Raw genomic sequence first — 23,692 nt, forward strand, 5'->3', positions numbered from 1 at the left:
TCATCTCCACGTGCATTCACGTGTTGGCGGCCTCTTAAAAGTTTATTCTCTCAATCATTGGCAAATGTTGGCGTTTCAAAGGAGGTCTCCAAGACTTACAGTTTTCTAGCTCTTGGCCAAAGTCAGCTGAAGCATGTGAAAATGATCAAAAGGTGAATGCTAATAAAGTGAAAGAAACCCGGGAAAAGCTCGAGCAAGTAGCCCAAAAAGGGCTCTGGATAGGAGGATTCTTATTCCTGATTGGCGGCAGTTTTGTGCGGTGCTCGACGCTGCTGTCCCAACTCGCGTGTAGTGGGGGGCTGCAAGTTTTAGAAACAAACAAACCACCTTTAGGGGTTGATGGTGTTGCCTTTGTGCGCTTCCCGCGGCTATCTTCGTCCCGAGGCATTGCCAAACTACAGGGCTAAGAAATTAGAGAACCACACACCTCGAAGAGGAGCAACCATACGATAGATGGGACCATCTTAGCCATCTAAAAGGCTGCGAGTAGCCCTCTGCCTAATGTTCTCTTCTATGGTTGAGAGTTGTAAACTTATTCTGCTATATTGATTAGTTGTTATTAAAATAGTTGAGGGACGGTGCACGTAACACTCCGTTGTAGTCTAGCTGGTTAGGATACTCGGCTCTCACCCGAGAGACCCGGGTTCGAGTCCCGGCAACGGAACTTATTTTAAGTTGTTATTTATTTTTTTAATCCTCTGTTTTCCGTTACCCTCACGGGATGGAGCAATCATAGTTTGCTTACGACGATGAATAAAGAGAGAGAGACTTTCCAGTCGCTTTTTGCACTGCTAGTCTATACGCATGGCTTATCAGGACGCCTTTGGCATGTATGAACTGCTGAAGCCACCTAGCGGTCATTTGCCCAAGGGTGTGTGATTAAAAGGGTACATCATCCCTTGTTACTTTTGTTCGTCGACAGGGAAGGAATTCAAAGAGATAACTGATAGCAAGTAACTCCACCAAAGGATAATCAAGCAGAGCAATGACCACAAAGCGAAAGCGATGCCACACCAACCATGCAATTCTAGCATCCTAGATCTATATTATGTTTAGATCCGAATCAAACGCCACTAGCAGGCATTCATAACCTATACTTTCCATTCAATATGATGAGAGAATTCCAAAAAGTCGGTGAAAGCAAACAAGCCTAGCATTTCAAAGTGATGGCACTTACCCCACAAGACATGAATTCATCCTGTACCAAGCAATTCACAATCGATTCCGAATTCACGAGATGTTAAAATCTAGCATCGGAAGTCAACAAAGCACCTATTCCATTCATCAATGATCTTGATGCTACTTGATCAACTACAAATACTTTTTGGATATCGCTATTCGGCTACGCCTATCATGCCCCTAACCCACTCCCTTCCATCGAATGTATTTGTCTACTCCCTGGAAGCCACTCAATGAGATTTTAATATGCATAATCCTGCATTAAGAGAGGATAAGGTGCAGTGACCCATCATTAGTGACAAAGCAATATAAGATTAAAAAAGAAGAATAATTAAAACTTGTTTAGTTGGCACCCACTCATATATGTACTTGAGAGGGATGTATAAATAACAACAAAAGGACTCCAGATTGCAAAACTCAAGCTTTTTAAGAGTGGAAAATTTGCCATTGTACTCGTAACTAATTCGAAAGCTAAAATCGAATCACGGACCAAATATCATCATATTTATTTTTATTTTATCTGATAAATATAAATATAAATATAAATATTATTTAGATATAAAAATTTATATTCATATTTATTTTAAACGAATATCAATATAATTCACATACTGAAAGTATAAATATAATTATAAATATGATCTAAATAATTAAATTTTATGACTATAAAATCAAAAATATCATCAAATAAATGATAAATTAAATTAATAATATATTTATATAATTATATTTTTTTTAAAAATTAATAAATATTATATAAAATTATATATATATATATATATATATATATATATATATATATATATATATATATATATTAAAATACGGATAGAATAATTGTCTATTCATATCTATTTTTTTAATAAATATAAATATTAATTAAATTTTTAAATTTTTATTTATATTTAAATTAATTTAAATATAAAAATAAATTTAAACAGATAATATTCATACCATTTTCATCCCTGTTCACCGCACTGAAAGTTGCATTCTCCTTATATACAAGCCATTATAAAGTGACAGCCAGCAAGTCCACTTTCGCATAAGTAATCAACACGGCTAAGACTACAGCAGTGCACCCAATGCACACTGCACAATTTATCACGAAATATAAACCTAATATGGTGGTTCCAGGCTTCCAGCACTGACATGTCTATCATTTCTATTCCAGTTAAATGAGGTCTCATGCTGACCTATCCAAACCAATCAAAATTAACAGGCCAATGGCATGATTAATAATTTTACCCATGGATCTTGTCTGAACCATGAATTATGCCAAAGAATAAGAATGACAATAAGGAACCCAATAATTGCACCCAAAAAGGAAAAAAAAACGTAATTTCTATATACTTGTTTTGATGAATAAAAGCCAAAATCATGTACACAACTTCCATTGCAGACCTTGCATTGACGTTTGAAATGACATTACAACGAGCGATGACAGGGTTGTTCAGGTTCATGATGAGTGATCTTTATCAACAAAGGGTAGCAGTGATCTTCAAGATAGTTGGGCCACGAGGTGTCATTACCTCTTAGGAAATTCTGATGAAGATTCCACACTTGGCTGTCGTACTTCTTAACTAATTCATATTGCAAGCTAGCCTCCATGATCTTTTCTAGAAACTTGTCCAGTGAATCACCTCTCTTAGGGCTGAGAAAAATGGCTTCAGAGCCCTCTGAATATTTCAACAAGGATTTGACCATACGAGCAAGGCTTTCATGGAATTCCTTAAAGAAAGTACTACAAACAGGAAATATTCCAGTCAGAAGGACAGAAATTGAACATAAGTTAATAGAATACTGGACATCATTACAATACCTCATAGAACACAATGATCTTATGGTTGCAAACAGTAAAAAAGAAGCAATAACAAGTAAAATGAGAACTTTAATAAAAAAAACAAGAGCAATATGAGAAAGACCGCGCAAATTTATGTTTGTATGTCAGTGAACAAATTGAATTGTTAGTTAAATGGGAGATTAATATAGAAGTCAGGGATGGAAATATTGGTATCTGTGTTCTTATCAGACATGATAAACTGCCACATGCCTTAATCATGTCATTCTTATAATTTTTTCATCACTAAAGTTAAAATCATCCAATGTGCAATTTCTACCTCCACTAAATTTGCATCAAGACGGTGAAGAAACATGGCTGTAGAACAACAATGTTGGTGGTTATACCTGGAGAAAGCAACTAGCATTAGACAAAATAGAAGGTGCTATAAGAGGTGTAGGAGTGAGTTTTCCAAGAGATTCTAAAGCAAGTTGAAGCACTTACGAAGGGATGTGAAGTGAATTTCCTGAGAGATTCTATGGCAAGTAGGACACCACAAATATAAGTTACCTGCTACTAAGATTGATAGCTTAGGCATGGGATTGTTTGGAATGGGTTTCTTACCAATAGGTGTTCCTATCTTTGCTTTTAGCACCTATGCTATTAAGATTGCAAATAATGCAATGTATCATAGGCAAGATAGGCATATTGGGACCACTCCCTCCCATCATAGACTTACTGGAACATTATTACTGCCTCATGTTTCAAACTACCTTGCAGCCCATTAACTTATTTCAGAGCTCCACAACCTATAATTTCTTGTCTTGTTGACAAGATACCTTGTGCATGACCCATAATGATTTAAGGGGACTGTGTGTTTGTGCATGTGTGAATTTATAGTACATGGGAAGTATATGCCCTTGATGATGTATTACACTCGGCTGTATATAGTAAATATGTATTCATACAATTTGGCAGACGACGCTGGAGAAGATCTTAGATTCAGACAACACTTACCTCAAGCAGAATATTCTATTTCCATTAGTTATGGATCAGTGACATCAAGGTTCACCATATGAGTATATTACCTTGATGATGTATTAGTTAGACTCATAAAAGAGTAGATGGAAATAATGTGCCTATGGAGTGGTCAGTTATTACCACATGGAGTGTGAGGTGAGGGCAATCTCTTTAAGATAGCAGCAGGGCTAGAAGCATTTATGGCTTGTAGCCTTGTGATGTGGCAATAAGATGGTCTGCAAATGCAAGACAAAAATTATGGAGGTGAGACCACCAGGTTAATCTCTTCAAAAAATGTGATAAAAGAGCACATATCAGAAGCCATAGGCATTTAACTATAGCCCTTGGTCTGAATCATGCCTTCATCAGGGTGTCGAGAAATGCAATACATTTTACATCAAGGGAACTGAATGCATTTTATCACAATTTTAAATATTTGATGAATTTTGTGCAGTTATTAGGATGTTCATGCAACTGTCTGATTTACATTGTTCCATGAAATGCAGTATGCTCAATGTGCATTTTATGTTAAACATGGAACAAACACTAATTCATTTTGTCAAAGGGTGAAGCATATGAGTTTCTGGTTTAACAATAAATTATAGTTCATTTTGCTTGTCAATTTGGTTGAAAGGCAAGGAATTGAACATAGAACTGTACAATATAAAGTAGAAGAGAAAAGGCTCTTATTATGCCAGCACAGCTGAAGGTGTCACTTTGCATGAAAGCTGTTGCCTAGGAATTGCCTAGGACCTCACACGTTAATCTTTGGATAAGATCTGAAAAGATCTTATACCTTTAAACTTTATGCGCTAATATTTTGTTTGTAATATTAATAAAATAATGGTTACATTGCCAAAATGAAAATCTTATATATTAGGGTAGCATTCAAAATTTCAAATCTTCATTTCCTCAACAACATACTGTAACAATGGGAGAAAAGACAACATAGTGATTATGAAAAGCAGTGGAACTTACCAGTCACTTGCAACAATAATATCAAATGAATTCAATATATCTGCAGCTGGCTCTTCATTCCAGTGCAATGTCATTGATTTCACTTTTGTATTCCCAAAACCTCCAGCATTGGCACTTATGTTACGCTGAATATCTGAATGTTAAGGAATCAAGTTAAGAACTCAAACAGCATACACTAATTTGGCAGATTCTACTAATGGCAAACACTTGGGATTGTTTTCGCTAATGATCGCCCAAAATGATTTCACAACACCAAGACAAATGGCATTATTGATCACTAACATGCTTGAAAGTCCTGGATTGACCAAATTTCATATAATTTGAATCATGGTCCATAATCTTGATACTGGATACCATACCAGGATGTTACAGTACGGTTTGGTATGTACAGTACTCAAACAGCTCTCAAAATATTTTTCTCACTTTTTATCTTGCTATGTGCCAGTATGCCTCAGGATGGTACCAGGCATGTAACAACCCCAATGAGTTTTGTATCGGTTCCGACTTGGTATGGTATGGCACACTCAAACCAGGCAGTTCGGGGCGGTATAAGTCCATATTCTGAACAGTTAGGCAATTTAACACTACAACTCAATGATCTAGCACAGAGATTGCAAGCTTACAGTCATACTTTTTCAAATTTCATATAATTTGAATCATGGTCCATAATCTTGATACTGGATACCATACCAGGATGTTACAGTACGGTTTGGTATGTACAGTACTCAAACAGCTCTCAAAATATTTTTCTCACTTTTTATCTTGCTATGTGCCAGTATGCCTCAGGATGGTACCAGGCATGTAACAACCCCAATGAGTTTTGTATCGGTTCCGACTTGGTATGGTATGGCACACTCAAACCAGGCAGTTCGGGGCGGTATAAGTCCATAGTCTGAACAGTTAGGCAATTTAACACTACAACTCAATGATCAAGCACAGAGATTGCAAGCTTACAGTCATACTTTTTCAACTCTTTCATGAATTAAGCTATAATATAGCATTCAAGCTCAAAGGAGAAATGGGGAATGTAAGGATCTGGTTGGCATCATTATATTGAACTCTAAACATAAAGGGACAGAAGTTATCATGTCTTGATTTTCTTGTATCATAATTAAAATTCCCACGCCCCTTTATAAATAATCGATCTTTCATTTTAGCCTTACTGTTATACTTCTTAAGGCAATAAATTATTGAAAATTCATATATGTACTTTCATTTTCAACTATCACAATATTATCCAGCTATCTAAGAATATTATTTCCAGTGCTCGTAAAATTTGATCACCAATTCTTAATTTGTTTTCTTCAAAAGTTACACTCTACGAACCACATGTTTCTCACCCAATTAAGTAAATGCTGACCGTCATTTAAACAATAGTAAAATTTCCAATATTATTTTGTATCTGTATCAGTCATGTAACAATGGGGATTGTGTTGTTATCACACTTGAATTCTAAAATGCAATCAAGACATAACTAAACAGCCTACAGTTCAAAAGTGAAGAAAATTCCTCGCTAAATGGTGTTTAATGATCATCTTATGGGCTTCCACTAATAATAGTCACTCCATGTCATATAGAGTTAAACTCATGTTATTACAGATTACCGTTATGATAATTTAACTAAAGCATACTTCAGAGAGACTTATCCTAGTACAGCACCTGCAAATTTCACATAAGCAATATATAACTTTAGAACTATCTTGGTGCATTTTGTTGGAAAATATCCATACATGCTACCTTAACAATAAAAGAAAATGGAGCAATACCTTGCTGGATAGGATACAATCAACAACCTGTGGATTTCCATCAGAAATTACTACCTCACAAGCATCTGAGCTTGCTGCAATAGCCAATCCAGCTAATCCATAGCCTGATCCAAGTTCAAGTACTCTTTTGGACCTTCATAGTAACGTTGTTTCAGTCAAGAATCATATTAAGTCAAAAAGCATAAGTATAACTTTTCAAGATAATGTAGAAAATGAACACAGGCCTGCTTTCTTTGGCATAAAGTTTCTTCCATATATATTTACCCTGGAGTCTTAGTGACAAAATGGATGAAATTTTTGAAAGAAGCTTTTCAGCTTAAAAAACTATTCATTTTGTGACCAATTGATGCAGAGATAATGAATTTCCAAAATATCTTGAAATAGGTTTCTAGGCATTTTGAACAATGGTCGTCATGATGTAAAGTGCAGATTATTGATCACCATGCATTTAGCACCACTTTATTATAGCAAAATTACCCTGTGAACCATGAAGCTTTAAAGCCATCCCTTCCATGCATATACCGTACATAAAAAAGGGGAGGGGAGGATAGGGGGATAGTGATTTGAATTACTAACCCTGCAGATCAAATGATTGACAGCCCAAGTTGCTGGTTATGATTAAGAATACTTAAGTGTTTGAAAACCAAAACTCAAATTCTCTGGAGGCATCACAGTTACGAATCAAGTAGAGATCGAGAATAAAATAGAGACACTGGTAAAGCTAAGGTGTTTGCATGCAGTGATATACACATTAAAAATTCACACCATAGGTCCGAAAATGCATATGGACCAAAAGTTTGACTAGGATACATCTAAACCAAGGTTTGAGGGATCACTGTGTTGACCTCATTAAGGACACTAGACATTCTATCGACTAACAAATGATTACAGCAGGATATGCCAGATTTAGCAAACTGGGCCTAAACTGTGCAGATTGTGGTAGAATTAGCCCAAATTGCTCAGTACTGACTGGGACTCCATTAAAAAAACTACCCCACCATATAAAGGTGTGAATTGCAACTAGAGGTAGTACGGAGGTTCTCACGATGAAGATATGTGACTTCGAAACTAAGTTCACTAGTAGCTAAATCTTTTTATTCTTTTTCTCCTTTTTTGAGATTATGAGAGGCTAAACCCTGCCTTCTACCCTATACCAACCCCAACCAGAGGCTGACTCTAACAAGAATTGAATCCCCCGCCCAAGAGGAAAGGGTGATACCATCCAAGCAGGCACGCAATGGTCACTAGTATGTAAATAATTCATTGCAAGCTAGAACATTGCTTCAGTTGTTAATGTGCAAATATGGTTGCTCAGTGTAATTTTTATAACAAGTTATACAAAATTATGCATCACATGTTAAAATGCACATCAAATAACAATGAAGAATCTTCAACAAACATCAAACAAGATGATTAAAGCATTTAAATCAATAAACTCACCATATCTATGCACAATTTGAGCATTAAAACAATAAACATTAAAGAAAAAAAAAATGAGGCCAATAGCAACTCCCAGGTATACAGAATGGTAAACTGTCTTGGTATGATGTGCCATATGGTGCAGACAATACCAATAAAGGATCATTGGTCTAATGTATTTCGAATCAGTATGTTTTACCTTGACATGAAAAACTTACATTTGTAAGCAAGTGATAAATGGGTGCAAAACTCTCTAAGGTATGCTCAATATATATATCCAAGTTAAGTCATTAACTAGAACACATATATAAGAGTACAGAACCAAACCAGCAATTACTTGTAGAGAGCTTTGCTAGTGTTTACTCTCTTTAAAAGGGGAAGAACAATAATAAGAAGATTAATCTCAAAGGTCAGTAATGATTCAAGTTGGATAGTTTGTGATGTAGGGAATTGAGGTGGAATGGAAATTCTTTGTGAGGACAGGTCATCTTCACTTCTATATTGTAAAGTTATTTTATTCTTTTCTCCAGACAAGCATCATGACCACTCACAAGTTTCCTAGGCAAGGAATGAAGAGAATACTATCTTTATGGGCCTCATCCTCATAAATACTCTCACACGTGCCACAGCAACATAGTGACCACTGTTACTTGCATGACTCAAGGACTACGTAGTACCGATGAATATCTGCTACCATCTTGAACTGTTTTGGTAAATAATAGCTACCATGCTACTTGGTACTTGCAACTTGATGTAGTTGGTAACTGCCTTGGTGTTATACTTCTTTCATGCATTTCACTCTAACACACTACTAAGTTTCAACCTAAAGCTACTAAAACCATGTATATGAAGCCAATAGTGCACAACATACTCCAAAAAGGTGTAATGATTTTTCCTGGCTTCTTTTATTTTCATTTTCTATTTTCTATTTTCAAACATAGCTCAACAAAATGAAACCACTAAAAACATCAGTCCATCCCTGATTAGAGCGTAAATCTTTAATATTCGTTGAGCAATTATGGTTCAAGTTTTGTTGTCTAAAAGATTTTCTAAACAAGGTGGTAAGTTGTCACCAAACCACCTCTTGACCTACACACACAGACACCCCCAATTAACCAACCTCTTCCACTCTTCTATCTTGAATGTTGCTTAGATCACCTCCTCACAATCCTTTTGAATGCCTCCCTGCTCACAATGTTGATGACCATCTGCTTATACAAGTTTATGATCCCATCCCTTCCTAACTCCACCAAAAACTCATGCTTGATCTCCCTTCTGTCTGCAACACAACAACGCAATAATAAAGGTCAATTGCAGGCTAAGATGGTTAGGTATGCTAGTGGAGATTAGAATGGACCAAGAGAAGATTCTTTTTAGGGGCTTTAAGAGGGGCAGCAACTTGAACAGACACAAATCAATGTTGATGAGAAATAGGGGAGAGCAAAGCTGAGAGAAATGGTCAAAACTGAAAGGATAATAGCAAGATACGGAAGGATTAGAGAAACAAATTTCTTAGATCCAGAAAAAGGAATAAAGCTAATGATTGCATATGCAAACGAAGGGGTCCGTGATGGGGGCGGGGACTAGGGAAGCAGGAATTAAGATGGAAGAACAGGCATCTAACTAGAAGATAGGATGGAAACCACTATACAAAAAAGAAAGGAATGGAGAGACATGCTTCAAGTTTTGTTTCTCATATACCTTCATGAACAACTCTATGGGGCTCCTAACTTATTGATAACCAACTCTTTACATATGAAGGTATCATGCAAAACATATTATAGGAGTTCACATGGAAATGACCAACAACTCTTTCGCCTTACATGAATCAAACTTCCTTGTGGACATTTTATGCATGTCAACACCCCAAAAGGCTGTTTTCATCATTTTCATGCTAGATACATATTCTTCTCATGTTCTCATATATTTGTACACGTATGATGTATGAAATCGATAAGGGGAAAAAATAATGCCATTCATCCAGGTAAAAGCAATTAATGACAATAAACTCCTAATTTCATCTTCCATTGACAAAAGTATTTAAATAAAAGCAAAAGCATATCATCTTTTTCTAACAAACCTGAACATGTCTTGGTGGATTATACAGAAATAAGCAAGGACATCTTCTGATGGCCAACAACCTGTATGCAGGGAAGAAAAAAAAAAGGAATATTCAGCCTCAAACAGATCCCAAGTAACTTTGTGGTTAGGATCTGAAGTATCATATGGAAGAAAATTTTACAATAATATTGATGGTAAAAAAGAAGAAATATCTTGAGTAACAGTATTACATTGATTTTTTTAGTTTTTGAATATGTAGTATCAGTCACTTATTCATTAAACATAAGCAGCTCAAATAACTAGAACCCATAACATACGTATGAATCCGCACAGGCAGACTGCGCTACAGATAAAATGCCCAGGAAATGACATACATGATGGCCAAACAAGCAATTGGAAGATGAAATATGTTAGGGGAATTACATGGATTGCAAGTTTAAATGAAATGTTTATTTCCAGAGATCCGATATGAAACTTTGAAGTTCATGAAAATTAGAAGCAGAGATAAGATGGCATGCAGTGATGAGTGAAAGCAAGTGACAATCATATGTAGAACGCAGGCTAAAAACTATATATGTACTACTATAAGAATGGCAGTTACATTTATAAGCAATTCAATGATCTTTTATTATCAGTTTCTGTAATCCTAAATGTCACATACAGAAGACACGATCTGTGTGTGGTTTGCATTATAAAACTATATGTTCCCCATAAATCTGAATTTAAAAAACTAACATAGCCTTTCTCCCTATTGATAATTGTCAACTATTTGTCTGTGATAAAGATAAAATATCTAATTCCTCTCAAAAAATAAATGTTATCATGTTACTTGCAAGCATGAAAAGTTAGGTTAGGAGATACTATGATAAATCCATGATTTACTAGATCCCAATTTTTTATGAGATGTGTCAAATCTACAGAAAAATTGTAAATTCACTGACAAGCATGGTGCTTAGTTTTAACACTTGTGCAAGCAACAGTCTATTTTTGCGATGAGAAATAATCATGGCAAGTGCGGTAGCTAATTACAGAGCACTAAGAGTATCAATTCAGCCACTCATGTCTCATTCTACTAGATAGAAGAAAAAGAAAATAGTTTTATGTATTATTTCTCATACTTATAACGAATGCTTCTGCGACCAGAAGATGCATAAAGAATGCTTCTATGACCTGCAGATGGGATCTCTAATGCACGTAAATATCAACTAACCAGAAATGAACATTATATTCAGATGGATCAACATCAGATATAGAAGAAAACTGACAGTCATTTGTTATATACTAGGATTATCAAGGAACATTGCTTTTGATCTCCATAAAACCAATAGATGAGTGCAACAGCATTAGAGAACAACTAACTCTATGCACATTTGATTGGACCTTTTCATCAGGCTTCATGATAACTTACATACTAGCCCCGTCGTGTCAATGTTATATGTGGTAGAGATCTGAAAATCATTTAGGTCGATGCATTCTTCCATTCTTTGGCTGCAAGGAATTGCTACATAAGATCACTAACTGGTCATATGCCAAGTATTCTTATATCTGAAATTAAGCAGCAGTATTTTTCACATAGCATAATGGCTACCTTGAAGAGAAGAGCTAAGTAATAAAAGCTCTACTTTATAAAGCAGATAACACGTCATATTATCATAATACTGGAAACTTCTAATCAAGGTTAGCGGAACCGGTACCGGTGGCCGGATCGGCTGGCCGGTGGTACGGTACGGCACGCCTCTGTTCCGTTCCGAACCGAGGCGAACCGACGAAGGAAAACACGGACGAACCGGAGAAGAAAAAGAGAAAAAGAGAGAGAAATAGAGAGAGAGAGAGAGGGAGGAAGAAAAAGGAGGGGAATCCACCAGAGAGGCCGCCGGAGGGCCGCCGGAGGGCAGCCGTGACCGTCGGGTGGCGGAAAGGGCTCCCGCGGCTCCGCGCGGGGAACAGGAGCGATCTGCCCCTGTTTCTCGGAGTTTTTTTTTAAAAAAGCCTTTTCAAAGTGAAGTCGGCAAAACCCTTGCCGGCTTCACTTAAGTGAAGCCGGCAAAACCCATGCCGACTTCACTTTGAAAAGGCTTTTTTAAAAAAAAGTCCCAAAAAACAGGGGCGGATCGCCCCTGTTCCCCGTGCGGAGCCGCGGGAGCCCTTTCAGCCGCTCGACGGCCACAGCTGCCCTCCGACGGATTCCCCTCCCTCTTTTTCTTCCTCCCTCCCTCTCTCTATTTCTCTCTCTTTTTCTCTTTTTCTTTTCTGGCACCGGCATGTGCCATTTTGCATGCCGAAACCGTCTCGGTTCTCCGCCAGGACGGTTCGGCACGTCCTATACCGGGCGGTTCAATCCGGTACGGCATTCCTTGCTTCTAATTAAAGTAAGCAATTTTAGTCACTAAACGAGATGGAAAGGTACCAATACATATTGCATTGTTTGTCTTACCATTATTACATTCTTCTTTTATGCATACAGATGTGCTAAGTACATCAAAAGATGTATTTTTGGATTATAATCAGTTTCATTCTATTATATTTTCTAAGTTTTGTTCCTCAATTTATATGATGTCCAAGCCCTTTTGGGGATATTGTTAATCTTTTTTGCAGGATATAGAATCATCATATATCCATTTTTCACTATTAGAAACCATGAGTAGGGCACTTAAAAGGACACCATGCCATATGTCTTCCAAAAACATAGCACTAAGATAACACAATATAGTAAAAATATAACTATAAAAAAACATTTTTAGAGAATGCAATAGGCCAACAGGGGTGTACCAACTGTACCAGTCAATACCCTTTGTCAGCATGGCAAATGGTATAACATGTCCAACATCGACCATCAATTGAGATGGAGCCAGTTTGTGGTATTTTGAACCCCGATTTAGAGAATAAGCAATAAATGTTTGTGTGCATTTTTTGCCTTCAAAAGAAATGTGACTCAAGAAAGAAGTTAATAGATCTCAAATTTACCCAGTTACATAAGTACCTACACCATAAGCACCAGCAAAACTATAATACTTACACTAACGTAAGATTTGGAACACTTGCCACTGGCAACTCGTAACAAATGTAAACATCTCTGGGCCCAGCTAGATCTTTTGTGCCGGGTGAAGTGCTCAAGCCTTCTGCTAAATGGCCACTTAGTGGGTGACACGAGATCAATTTAAAGCCACCAGCTGCCTTTCTGGATACGATTTTGGTGCTCTTTTGAGATGCATGATCTGCAAATCATAACATGTAAGCAGGGCCAACACTAAGGCAATAATTCTAAGCTCCAATATTCCCACCATTATCGGGTCATCTGAAGCTCAATAATCATATATATCATTTTACCAGCTGTTATTGACATTTGCATACCCTTTTTTCTTGCCCCTAAAATTCTTGAGTTGTTTTAGCCGGCAAAATTTAAAAAAGAAAAGCCTTCTATCATTAAATAAGGTGCGCTTTTTACATGGAATATTTAATCTTTTAAAACCATGAAAGAGTTAACAAGAAACATGTTATCTTTTCACAACAAGCTTTTCTTTTCGCTTCATCCATGCGAGTCTGGCTTCCTCTGCAAGAAATTGAAAGCATCCGCGAAATCACGGTTCAGGGTGAAGCAGCCAGCCTCGTTTTACCAATAACTAGGACCTGTGCTTGCAAGTTGATGCTATTTCGGTCCACTATTAGAGTTACTTCGATCGATTCAACCAAAACATAATAATGCCTCAATTCTTGAAAGCAACAGAACGTCTCCTACTGCTCTCAAGAAGTTCTTGCAGCTTGGATCTGCCCAAGGTCCTAAGAAACTGACGCTAAAACTACAACATAGAAATCAAGAAAAAAAGAGAAGGGGAGAGAGCGAGCGAGAGAGAGAGAGAGAAAGAGACGAAGGGGGTACCGGGTTCGGGAGAAGAGCGAGAGAGGAACGAACGGCGAAGGATCTCCCACCTTAGAGAAGCTGGGGATGACGGAGGGCCAGAAGCCTTCTCCATCGTAACAACACGGTCGTGATCGGTGGTCGATTCTTAGGCTCTTAGCAGGGGAAATCCGGCAGTGAGCCGGCGAAAGATCTTGACCCTGAAATGGGGTGAAGGCGTCAAGAATAGCCCGCTCATTGGTGGTATGGCCCTTATTTATCGAATGCACTTTTTCTTTTTTTTATTTCTTCTTTTTTTTTTTTTTTTTTTTGCCCCCGCGGGCGGTTGGGGGTGGGGGACATACGGGACACACGTAGACTACAACAAAAAGGCTATACAATCTCCAATAATCCCTTTCTTCAACAATATTTGTTGCGGTCAATCACCTCATCGTCCGATCATCGAAGAACGAGCACTTGCAAAACGAAAAGTTTACACTGACCGGAGGCGGCTCCGACGGAGACCCTCCGACGGTCAAGTCAGAGAGATGACTGGACAACAGTGAAATGAAGTGAAGACAGAGAGCTCGATCGAAAGGAGAGAGAGAGGGAGAGGAGCGAGCCTGTGGCTTTTTGAAAGTCGAAGAGTGGACTGAGCGTGATTGATCCCCCCTTTGCACTGTTGCCTTCCCCGACTTATATAGTGGAGTATGGTATGGCACCGTCATTAATGGCGCGGACAAGTGAGGAATTGTCAACTCACTGTGGACTGTCAGAGTCGCCGTGAAAATGTCATGTCGTCGTGGGACTGTCACATCATCAGGGTTGACAATGCCCTCGATGGGACAATGCCCCCAGATGGCCGTGCCGCATGTTGCTGTCAGAACTGACAAGGTCTGGCGGCTGTACGACGATTGGAGGAGTCGACCGACCCTAAGTCGGTGGCCAGCTGAGCGGCGTCGGGCTCCTCCGTCGGTCGGCGAGTTTTACGTAAGTCGGCCATCAGACCTCCCGGCTCAGCCGGTCGGAAAAGGTGCGCCCGACATATCCTCAGACGGTCGTAAGCCGATGATGGGCCGGTGATGGCGTCAGTCGGTCTGTCCGACTGTCGATCGGTCGATCGGTCCCTCCGACCGTAAATCGGTCGGTCGGTCCGACTGTCGATCGATCGATCGGTCCCTCCGGCCGTAAGTCGGTCGGTCGGTCCGACTGTCAATCGATCGGTCGGTCCCTCCGGCCCTCGGTCGGTCGGTCGGTGGGTATTCCTCAACAATACTAAAAGCTTGAAAATAATTAAACTACAAGTATTTTTCCTAATGGATCACATCGCTACACCCTACTGGTCAAGAAATATCACTTTTTCTCCTATCACTCAAAAGTTCTTATGAGTTCAAATATACCGAGATATCTTTTCTATAATGTTTTAATTTTTTTTATTTTAATTAATTAAATTATTTATTTTTTGTGCTTAATAATTAAAATGATGCTATACACATATATGCATGTATATATAAATATATATATATATGTATGTTGTGTATACGCATATATAGTCGGGTTAGTTTTTGGGTTTTTGAGTTCAAAACGATCTAAATTCATATATGGTTCAATAAGATTTTAGATCTAATTTTTTATTCGAATCCAATCCAACAATGTCTGGAGGTTATTTTTCATAGCCAAATCTTATATTTATTGTCAATTTTGAGTCAACTTAATGGGTTGTTGGCCTCCACCGACACTCCAATATATAGTAGTTTAAATTGATTTGGATAGCAAATTGATAAGCTTTCTAATTCCTGATCCGATCAATTTGATCAACTAGTCCCTTTGGAAATAGATGATTTCAGAGAATTACTAGCCCTTCTCTTGGACCCATGTCTTCTTTTCCTTTACTTTTGCAAAGACGAAATGAAACATAGCCGCAAGACCAAGCCGAAGGCATGAAAAGGGATCTTTTTCTAGCCAACCTATAAGTATAAGATTGTTAAGATTTGACACCTCGAGATTCGACCCACATTGAGCTCACAGCGAGGTCCGCGATGAAAAACGGGGTCCAATGAGACTAAGATCACTCCAAACGAAGCTCGAATGGAGAAGATACGAGTTTTTGAAGTTGGCACGAAATTCGAGACAGTAGAGGATAGCCGGCAGTGGGCCAGCGGAGCGGTGGCGGCACTGGCCCGCCGCCGGCATGGCCACATGTGGCCCAAGTGCGACAACGTGCCGCCTGGGCTCGGCAGCACGTGGGCCAGGCGCGCAGGGTGGCCCAGGCACGAGCGTACGGCTCGGTGCGACCAGAGCCCAAGCACCCAAGGCGGACGCGGCTCAGGCCCACGCGTGCAGACCAGCCCAGGCCCAGGCACCGCACCTGGGGCCTGTACCTCGATCCACCATGGATCGAGTGGTCCACGACCCAGCGCATGGATCGCGTGGGCGTTTCCCACGCGTTTCTCAGGATCCACGATACTATTTCGTAGACCAGTTGCGATCAGATGGCTCTGAAACATTCCGGTGATGATCCAATGGTGCAGAAGGGTTTGATTGGGCCTGTTTAGGAGATCTAAACTTAATCTAATTGGGTTTAAGGCCTTTAAAAGGCCTGTAGAGGGACAGTGGTCTGTGTGGTGGTTTTTAGGCTTGGTTTTTCATGGGAGAAGACCGTGATCCTACTTGGAGGCACAACGAAAAATCCTGTAAGAGCCCACGAAGAGAGAGAGCCGCGTGACGCTGTGAAAGAAGGAGCAGCAGGCTTCTGGACAGCAGACAGCGGTCGCTTTAGGGGTTCACGAGAGTCTTCCAAAAGAAAGAATTTTTGTGATGGAGAACTTTCTGTGGAAGAGAAATTGAGTGTACGAGGGTTGAGGATGAGATCTCTTCTTATAAATTTTTTTTTTCATAGTGAAGTTTGCATGCCTCGTGGAGATGAACCCTTTTGTAGCTGATCCACGTATTTTGATTATTTTTTATTTTATTTCTTCTTTCTTCCTACTGCATCGCGCAGTACCAAAAAAGTTTTGAAAGATGGTGTCCTGATCAGACATCCACCCAATATAAGATAAGCATGGTGAGCATAGTAATCCTTGCATGTTTGATCTTACCATCTTGAACCTCTCGAGCTTCTCAACATCAAGGATGCAAACACCATCTTTGAGGGTGCTTGTGAAGCATAAGAGGTCGAAGAATTTACCATTAGGGTTGCCCTAGTTGCCAATATGGTTGGTAAAGATCTTGGCAACACAAGATCAAGGGTGGCCCACTTGACAAACTGGGACTCAAAGTTAAATAAGTCAACCCGACACTTAGAATCAACTAAGGGGACAAATGGGTTAGGTTGGATTGGATCATGAGCGATCCCGATTCGATTCGATTTCTTGATCGAATCCTAATATTAGATTTAGACCCAACCCAATTGAAGCTTGGGTTGAATCGAATCGGATCGATGGCCAAGATTTTCGATCCATTAGGTTAAATCCATATTATATAACCCAACCCCAATCCAGAAAAGTAATGTCTAAATTGAGTCCAGGTCAAACATAGCCAACTATATTTTAATTACCATATAACCAATTATTATTAACAACACAATAAAGAATATTTTTTTAAAAAATCAATATATAAATTATTTTTAAACATATCTTTATGTTAAAGATTTTGCTCATATAAATTTTAAATCACAATTTAGATACTCAAATAAATTCGAATCTTTATAGTATACTGGATTTGGATAGGGTTGGATTCGAATTTAGTAAATTCAGATTCAATCCAAAAAATAGAATGAATTTAATTTTAGAATCTGACCTAATCCTGTAGCTCCTTTAAAGCAAATAGGATCGGATCTAAGTGGATCAGACCAAGTCGGCTAGCAAGTTGGGCTGAGTCATTTGCAGACTTAAGACTCAACCCAGCCCATGAGAAGGAGCTGGGTACCGATGAGGGAGCCAAAGAGGAAACGGGCAAGGGCGCCAATGTCAGTGCCGGCCTCAAACTGGGGAGCTGAAGGAGAAGGGCCCTTCATACCCCTATTAAACATCTCCCTACCCTCCTCTTCCCACTTGATATGAAAGAAGATGACGAGCTAAGGGGAAAGGGGGTGCAGATGAGAAACCTGAGGTTAGACTCTCCCACCACCTGTCGAATCATTCTCGCCCTCATGCCTAGGATTTTTGAGTTAAAAGATCCTTTTCAAAAAAAGAAGGGTCAAATTGGGCCAAACCAGTAGATGCGAACATTTCATCCAATTCGTTCAGGTTTGACCATCTTTAGAACATCCTAGCCCAAACAATCGAACCGTGGTTCATTCTGATTTTTAAATATTGCTAAATAATCAAACAACTTCCCATATTAGGCAACAATCCTACAAATTGTATCAATCCCCTTCCACTTCATAGTAACAGAATTGTTCGTGTGCCGATAATAGCAGCACCACAGGATTACTCTTAAATAACTCAATCCAGATTTACTTGTATCCTAGGCGAAAATTTAACACAGGATCATATATTCTATCAGGCCAAGATGGTGCTGCAACTCCGTTATTTCAAACTAGGTCTAGAGTTACATGTGACATATTTTGCACTTCAATTACACAATACAAACATTAGAAGAGACCACCTTGTAGGTGTTTGTACTCTGGAACAGTGCAGCGAAAACAACCTAAGACAAAAACCCTCATACACTAATTAATTACTCAGCACTCCCATAGCTAGAGACTTGTAATTTTACCCACATAGCATCTCCAGTCATTAGCAACCAAACAAGCCACATGAAGACAGATTAACACACGGGAAACTCGTTTGCTTCCTAAGCGTCCTTGGAACACCTAACGCATACATCCATATAGATGACCAGATGATAGGAACGCTCAAAGTTGAATGTTCAGATGCTTAGTCTCATCCCCTCGCGTCAAGGACAGTGTCGTCTCGGTTGATTTGTTCCCAAAACTCACGGACACCTTGTACTCCCCTAAAAATCCAAAGAAGCTATAGGAACCACGCTCGTTGGTGGCCCCTCCAGCTTGCTTTGTTTCCCATTCTTGGAGGAGACCATCCACTACGTCTCCTGCGGGAAGATTGCGAAAATTTCCATCTGTGAGGCACATTTGATAGCAGCCATATGGATGGATCGCAGTCCATAGCATTATTCCATTCACAGATGGATGGGAGAAGCCTTCCCTTAACACTTCTTCCAGATAAATAGCCTACAAAAGATGCAAAGAAGCAAGGATTACATCACTAGAACCACAGTAACAGTACTCAACTAATTATTCATATTTCTTTTTGTCAGCTGAATGATTTCCTCAGTTATTCCCATGTAAATGGACAGGTCCATAATAATTTAAAGATTCATTAGTTTTATGATTTGGGAAGTCAACATGAGTTGATATATAGATGTATAATTCTTTTTTGTTGACAAAATCTTTAATTTTTAGTATTTTGAATTCTATTGAATTTCTACGTTTTTTTTAAAAAAAAAAAATGAAAACAAGCTTTTGGATTCTGCATTTTTGCCCGTATTCAAATTATAGCAGAAATGCCAGTCTTTTGCATGGTCACATTAATTTCACACCTGTGTTTTTTGATCGAAGTAGTTGCTTATGTCAATCTCTGTTAGCCAAATGGGAAGCTTCAGAGTGGCCAACTTATCCAGCACAGCTCTCATCAGAGGAATATTTGGCTTAGAGAAATGCCCCTCCAGTCCAACGCCTTCCAATATGGCGCCTCCTTCCTTCAGATCTTTCAGCCTCGATGCATATGAATCAACGGTCGAATTCACATCGTCGCAGGTCTCAATTACATTGAAATCATTCATGAACAAAGTAGCAAGGGGGTCCGAATTTTGCGCCGTGGCGAAGAAGTCTAAGGTAGCATTATATCCAAGACGTTGTTCATAGAAATCAAAGTGAAGCATCTCGTTGCTCACGTCCCAGTGCACAAACTCCCCCTTGTACCTGGTCAATAGGCTATTGATGCGAGACTTGACGGCGGCCCGGAGTTCATCACCGGTGAGGTTCTGAACCCATGACGGAGTGTACTTAGGGTCCTCCCAGAAGATGTTGTGGCCTCTGGCCACAATCTGGTTGGCCCTGACGAATCCCAGCAGATCATCAGCCAGAGTGTAGTTAAGCTTCCCTTCCTCAGGCTCCGTGGTGTACCACTTGAGCTCATTCTCAAAGACTGCAGCATTGAATCTCTTGGAAAACCATGCCTGCAGTGAATTAGCCATGAAAGGCCAATTTTTTTGGTTAGATAACTTGAATTTTATCAGTTGAACCAATTTGAATCCACTTGTTTGCTGGTTGAATTGGATAGAACTAGAAGAACCTGATACGCTGCGTTTCCTAAGATAGTTTTAGCTATTGCAGAGCCAAATGGGAAGTCTTTGGAGAGCTGCTGGGCTGTGACAGATGCTCCCACGATGTGGTTTCCTTGCGAGTCCGAGACGTGAACTGTTACCGCACGCTTTCTTCTCTGTCAACAGGTAAACTGCATAAATTTTACCATAAACAATACGTCAAAACACAAACAAGTGAAGAATGGGAGGATTACTGTTCTGATATTTTCTTCTTGCTGCGTCTTCCACTGCTCGACCGAGAACGGTTGTAACGATGGGCTTGTGACTGAGATTTCGATGGCATTGTTCGCATCAACATTCTGCAGAGAGAGGGATTATTTTGTCTGATAATTCACCATGGAAGATTATGTGAAAAATCCTATGATTGGGGCACCTGGAAGTAGAGAATTGAAGTCTGAGAGGGTGAGTCGAGGACAAAACCGCCCTTAAGAAAGGACCAGCAGTCACTACTGGCCAATGCAGTTCCTATGCATGATGTTGAAGATTCTGTGGATAGTCTTGCCTTGAGAAGAGTTGAATATGTTCCTTTGATCTGCACCCAACCTATGATAGATAGCATTGGTTAAAGTTTAAGCAAAGTGGCTTCTAGACCATTCCAGTTACATAGATTAGCATTGAGCGTGCATTGTATGTAATGAGTAAATTTTGTGAATTTAGAAACTGAAATCCTTTTTAAAAGAATTATATGAAATAATAACTGCACTTTGGCTTTTGATCGTTGCACTTTTTTACTTTTTGTTCAGCAAAAAGGGATAGGAATAGATTGATTTAGGCTTGTTTAGATATCTGGGCTCAAAATCCCATAGAATTCATGGATTGGGTCAAGACAACCAACTAAATCAGATTAAATTATGCCTATATTTATAAGAACCCAAGAAATCATTGAAATTGACTGGCCCAAATCCTATAGGAAGAAAAATGAGACCTCAACAACTTATAATTTGCAAAACTCGTCTCATATCGTGTCCAGTTTCAATGTTCAAGATGCCAAAGCAGCTGGTTGACAGGCACTGCAACGTGTCAAATGTCATAAGGCCCATCGGCTTCCAAGTTGAAAGCGATTCCAGCTCATTTGATGTCCAAAAATACTAGATCAAACTTACTTTACCACTTGTTAGTATGTTCAGAACCAAGACAGAAAGAATTTGTTACTATGACAACAGGCAAAGTTACAATAGGAATTGAGATCTAAATTTTTCGAATAACTTGTATTTTATTTAATTTATGGAAAGATTCATCATCTCTAAGTAGAAGATAAATTCAAGTTTAATCTGTAAAGCCAGATCTCACTAATACAAGAGAAAATCTTGCACTTTCTACATTAAGAAAGTAAGAAGGACGAAAATTCCATTGTCGATTTTTGTTCTTCTATTTTGTGAGGGATTCAAATTAAACAAGTGTAAGGCAGAAATTTCTTCTCTCATGATTGGATTAAAGATAAGCAGATGTACATTCTTTTAGTAAGAAATATAAATTTAGGAAAAAAAAAAAACCCATAAGGGTATGCAAAGCCAAGCATTTTGTTAGAAGTTAGCTTTGTAATATAATCACAGAAATGTCATGACAAGGCTTGGTTATTTGTGATTATCATTATACTTGATGGACCAACTTTCATTAATATCCAATTTCCCACCATCAACAATATATGTGCTATCTAAATACCGCCTCTCGAGTTACTGGACTTGCTTCATGCTAATATAATGGGTGTCCACATATAATTAACTCGCCAATTGATCCTAAAAGCTGAAGCTGATAAGAAAAGGGTCAATAACATATGCTAGCCTTAAGACCCGACGGAGGGATAACTGAATCTTTGGTCTCCAATGAGGATAACAGATAACCAGGGATAAATTAATATACTTTATATTCGATCCACATGTTACTTAAAGAGGTGATGTCTCATGTCATGAGAATGGAGTTTATTTTACTTAAGTTGTTGCATAGAACTCAGCTGTCATTAATTTTGTTTTTATTGAAGTACACAAGAATAACTTTGTGAAGGACAATTTATTCAAGAGCCTTATCCCCGAGTGCAAGTTCTATGTAACCATAAAGAACATGATAAGCGCTTGTGGAGGAAGAAAGGCAGGTAAAGAGCACTTACAAGAGAAGCTGTATCTTGTAGTCCCCGTAAGGTTGTATAGTACGAATGCTGGAGAATAGACCCCCGTCTCCATTTTATGGTATGTCATAGGAATCTTCCCTGTCCTGTCCGCCAGAATTCCTCCATTGTAAAGCGGAGCTTCAGGATGAGTCTTGCACTGGGAATGATAGGAACGTAAATAGGTAGACAGTGTCGGGGAAATGTCAGAGCTCCATAAACATTAATCTTAATACTTATTGATCTGTATCTAGAAAGAAATGTCAGACATATGACATAAAACTTTATGTTAACTCCCTAATGCAGTGATACCATTAATAATAGCTATGATTATCATATCAAAACTTATAAAGGAGTACCTCAGTAGTAGCATAATAGTCGTACGGCGGTCCATCTGAAATAAAAGAAACATTGGTTCAATTATTGCACACAGACTCGTAGAAGTAAAAGGACACAGGTGGAAGTCCACAAACCATAAGAAGCACCAAAAGGAAGGTGCCACTGGAGAAAAACCCAGCTCAAGTGCATCAAAAAAAGACCAAGAAGTCCAGATAGCTGATCTCTCATTTTTCCTACCTCTGGAGATCAGTTACTTGCAAGAAGAGCTTTCACACATACACGCACACTCTCACTAGCTTGTAGTGTTCTTCTTGGTCCTCTATATAGCAGTCAAGTAAGAGTGCAGCTGGGGAGCTAAAGAGGATGAGAGGCCCAGAGCGTGAGAGGATTGATGATGGTGTCATGGTTACTGGCGGACGATTGGGGAGCTGCTGCCGGGTGAAAGAAGGGAGAGGGAGGGGCTAAGATCACATGGGGAACAGTGGTCCTTTGTTTATGATTCACCCGTGCCTCGGTCACATGTGGCCTTGATGAAGGGCGCCTACACGTCCACCCCATCTCTTCTCGGTCCGCGAGCACAGTGATGGGCGACTGGAACCCTCCACGGTTGGCTCATATGTTTATAAATGGACATGGAATGTGTGGGTAGCGGAAAGGTGAAGCATGCGGTTGGTGATGGCTTCACGGGCATAAGAAGGCACCAACTCCCAACTCCTGGCTTTATTAGGCTACACCTGTTAAGGCTTATGTATTGAGTTTTCCTAAGTTTGGAGGTTGGGTTACTTTGTCTCGGAAATCCAAGTTGGAGGTTTTAATCTGGGACCAAAAGGGCACGAGGACCACGGCGTCATTCTTTACATCCGTTCCCT

The 23,692-nt window shown here is 39.2% G+C and overlaps 2 protein-coding genes and 1 non-coding gene across 3 annotated transcripts; 1 reads left to right on the forward strand and 2 right to left on the reverse strand.

The window, feature by feature from the left end:
• Nucleotides 1–591: 591 nt before the first annotated feature.
• Nucleotides 592–664, forward strand: TRNAE-CUC (transfer RNA glutamic acid (anticodon CUC)). The gene has a single exon. It is a non-coding gene; the product is annotated as a tRNA-Glu (tRNA).
• Nucleotides 665–2,502: 1,838 nt separating this feature from the next.
• Nucleotides 2,503–14,293, reverse strand: LOC105044069 (calmodulin-lysine N-methyltransferase). The gene is made up of 7 exons (XM_010921863.2): nucleotides 14,078–14,293; nucleotides 13,217–13,415; nucleotides 11,609–11,688; nucleotides 10,220–10,280; nucleotides 6,738–6,853; nucleotides 4,955–5,087; nucleotides 2,503–2,920 (listed from the first exon to the last, which is right to left on the reverse strand). The coding sequence occupies exons 1-7, from the start codon at nucleotides 14,169–14,171 to the stop codon at nucleotides 2,605–2,607; spliced, it is 999 nt and encodes a 332-aa protein (XP_010920165.1). The 5' UTR covers nucleotides 14,172–14,293; the 3' UTR covers nucleotides 2,503–2,604.
• A 4,271-nt stretch (nucleotides 14,294–18,564) lies between these two features.
• LOC105044067 (endo-1,4-beta-xylanase 5-like) lies at nucleotides 18,565–23,424 on the reverse strand. Its single transcript, XM_010921862.4, has 8 exons — nucleotides 22,958–23,424; nucleotides 22,844–22,878; nucleotides 22,488–22,644; nucleotides 20,757–20,926; nucleotides 20,578–20,682; nucleotides 20,353–20,499; nucleotides 19,598–20,236; nucleotides 18,565–19,229 (listed from the first exon to the last, which is right to left on the reverse strand). The coding sequence occupies exons 1-8, from the start codon at nucleotides 23,049–23,051 to the stop codon at nucleotides 18,894–18,896; spliced, it is 1,683 nt and encodes a 560-aa protein (XP_010920164.1). The 5' UTR covers nucleotides 23,052–23,424; the 3' UTR covers nucleotides 18,565–18,893.
• Nucleotides 23,425–23,692: the final 268 nt, after the last annotated feature.

Source organism: Elaeis guineensis, chromosome 4 (genome assembly GCF_000442705.2).
Source record: "Elaeis guineensis isolate ETL-2024a chromosome 4, EG11, whole genome shotgun sequence".
NCBI classification, from domain to species: domain Eukaryota; kingdom Viridiplantae; phylum Streptophyta; class Magnoliopsida; order Arecales; family Arecaceae; genus Elaeis; species Elaeis guineensis.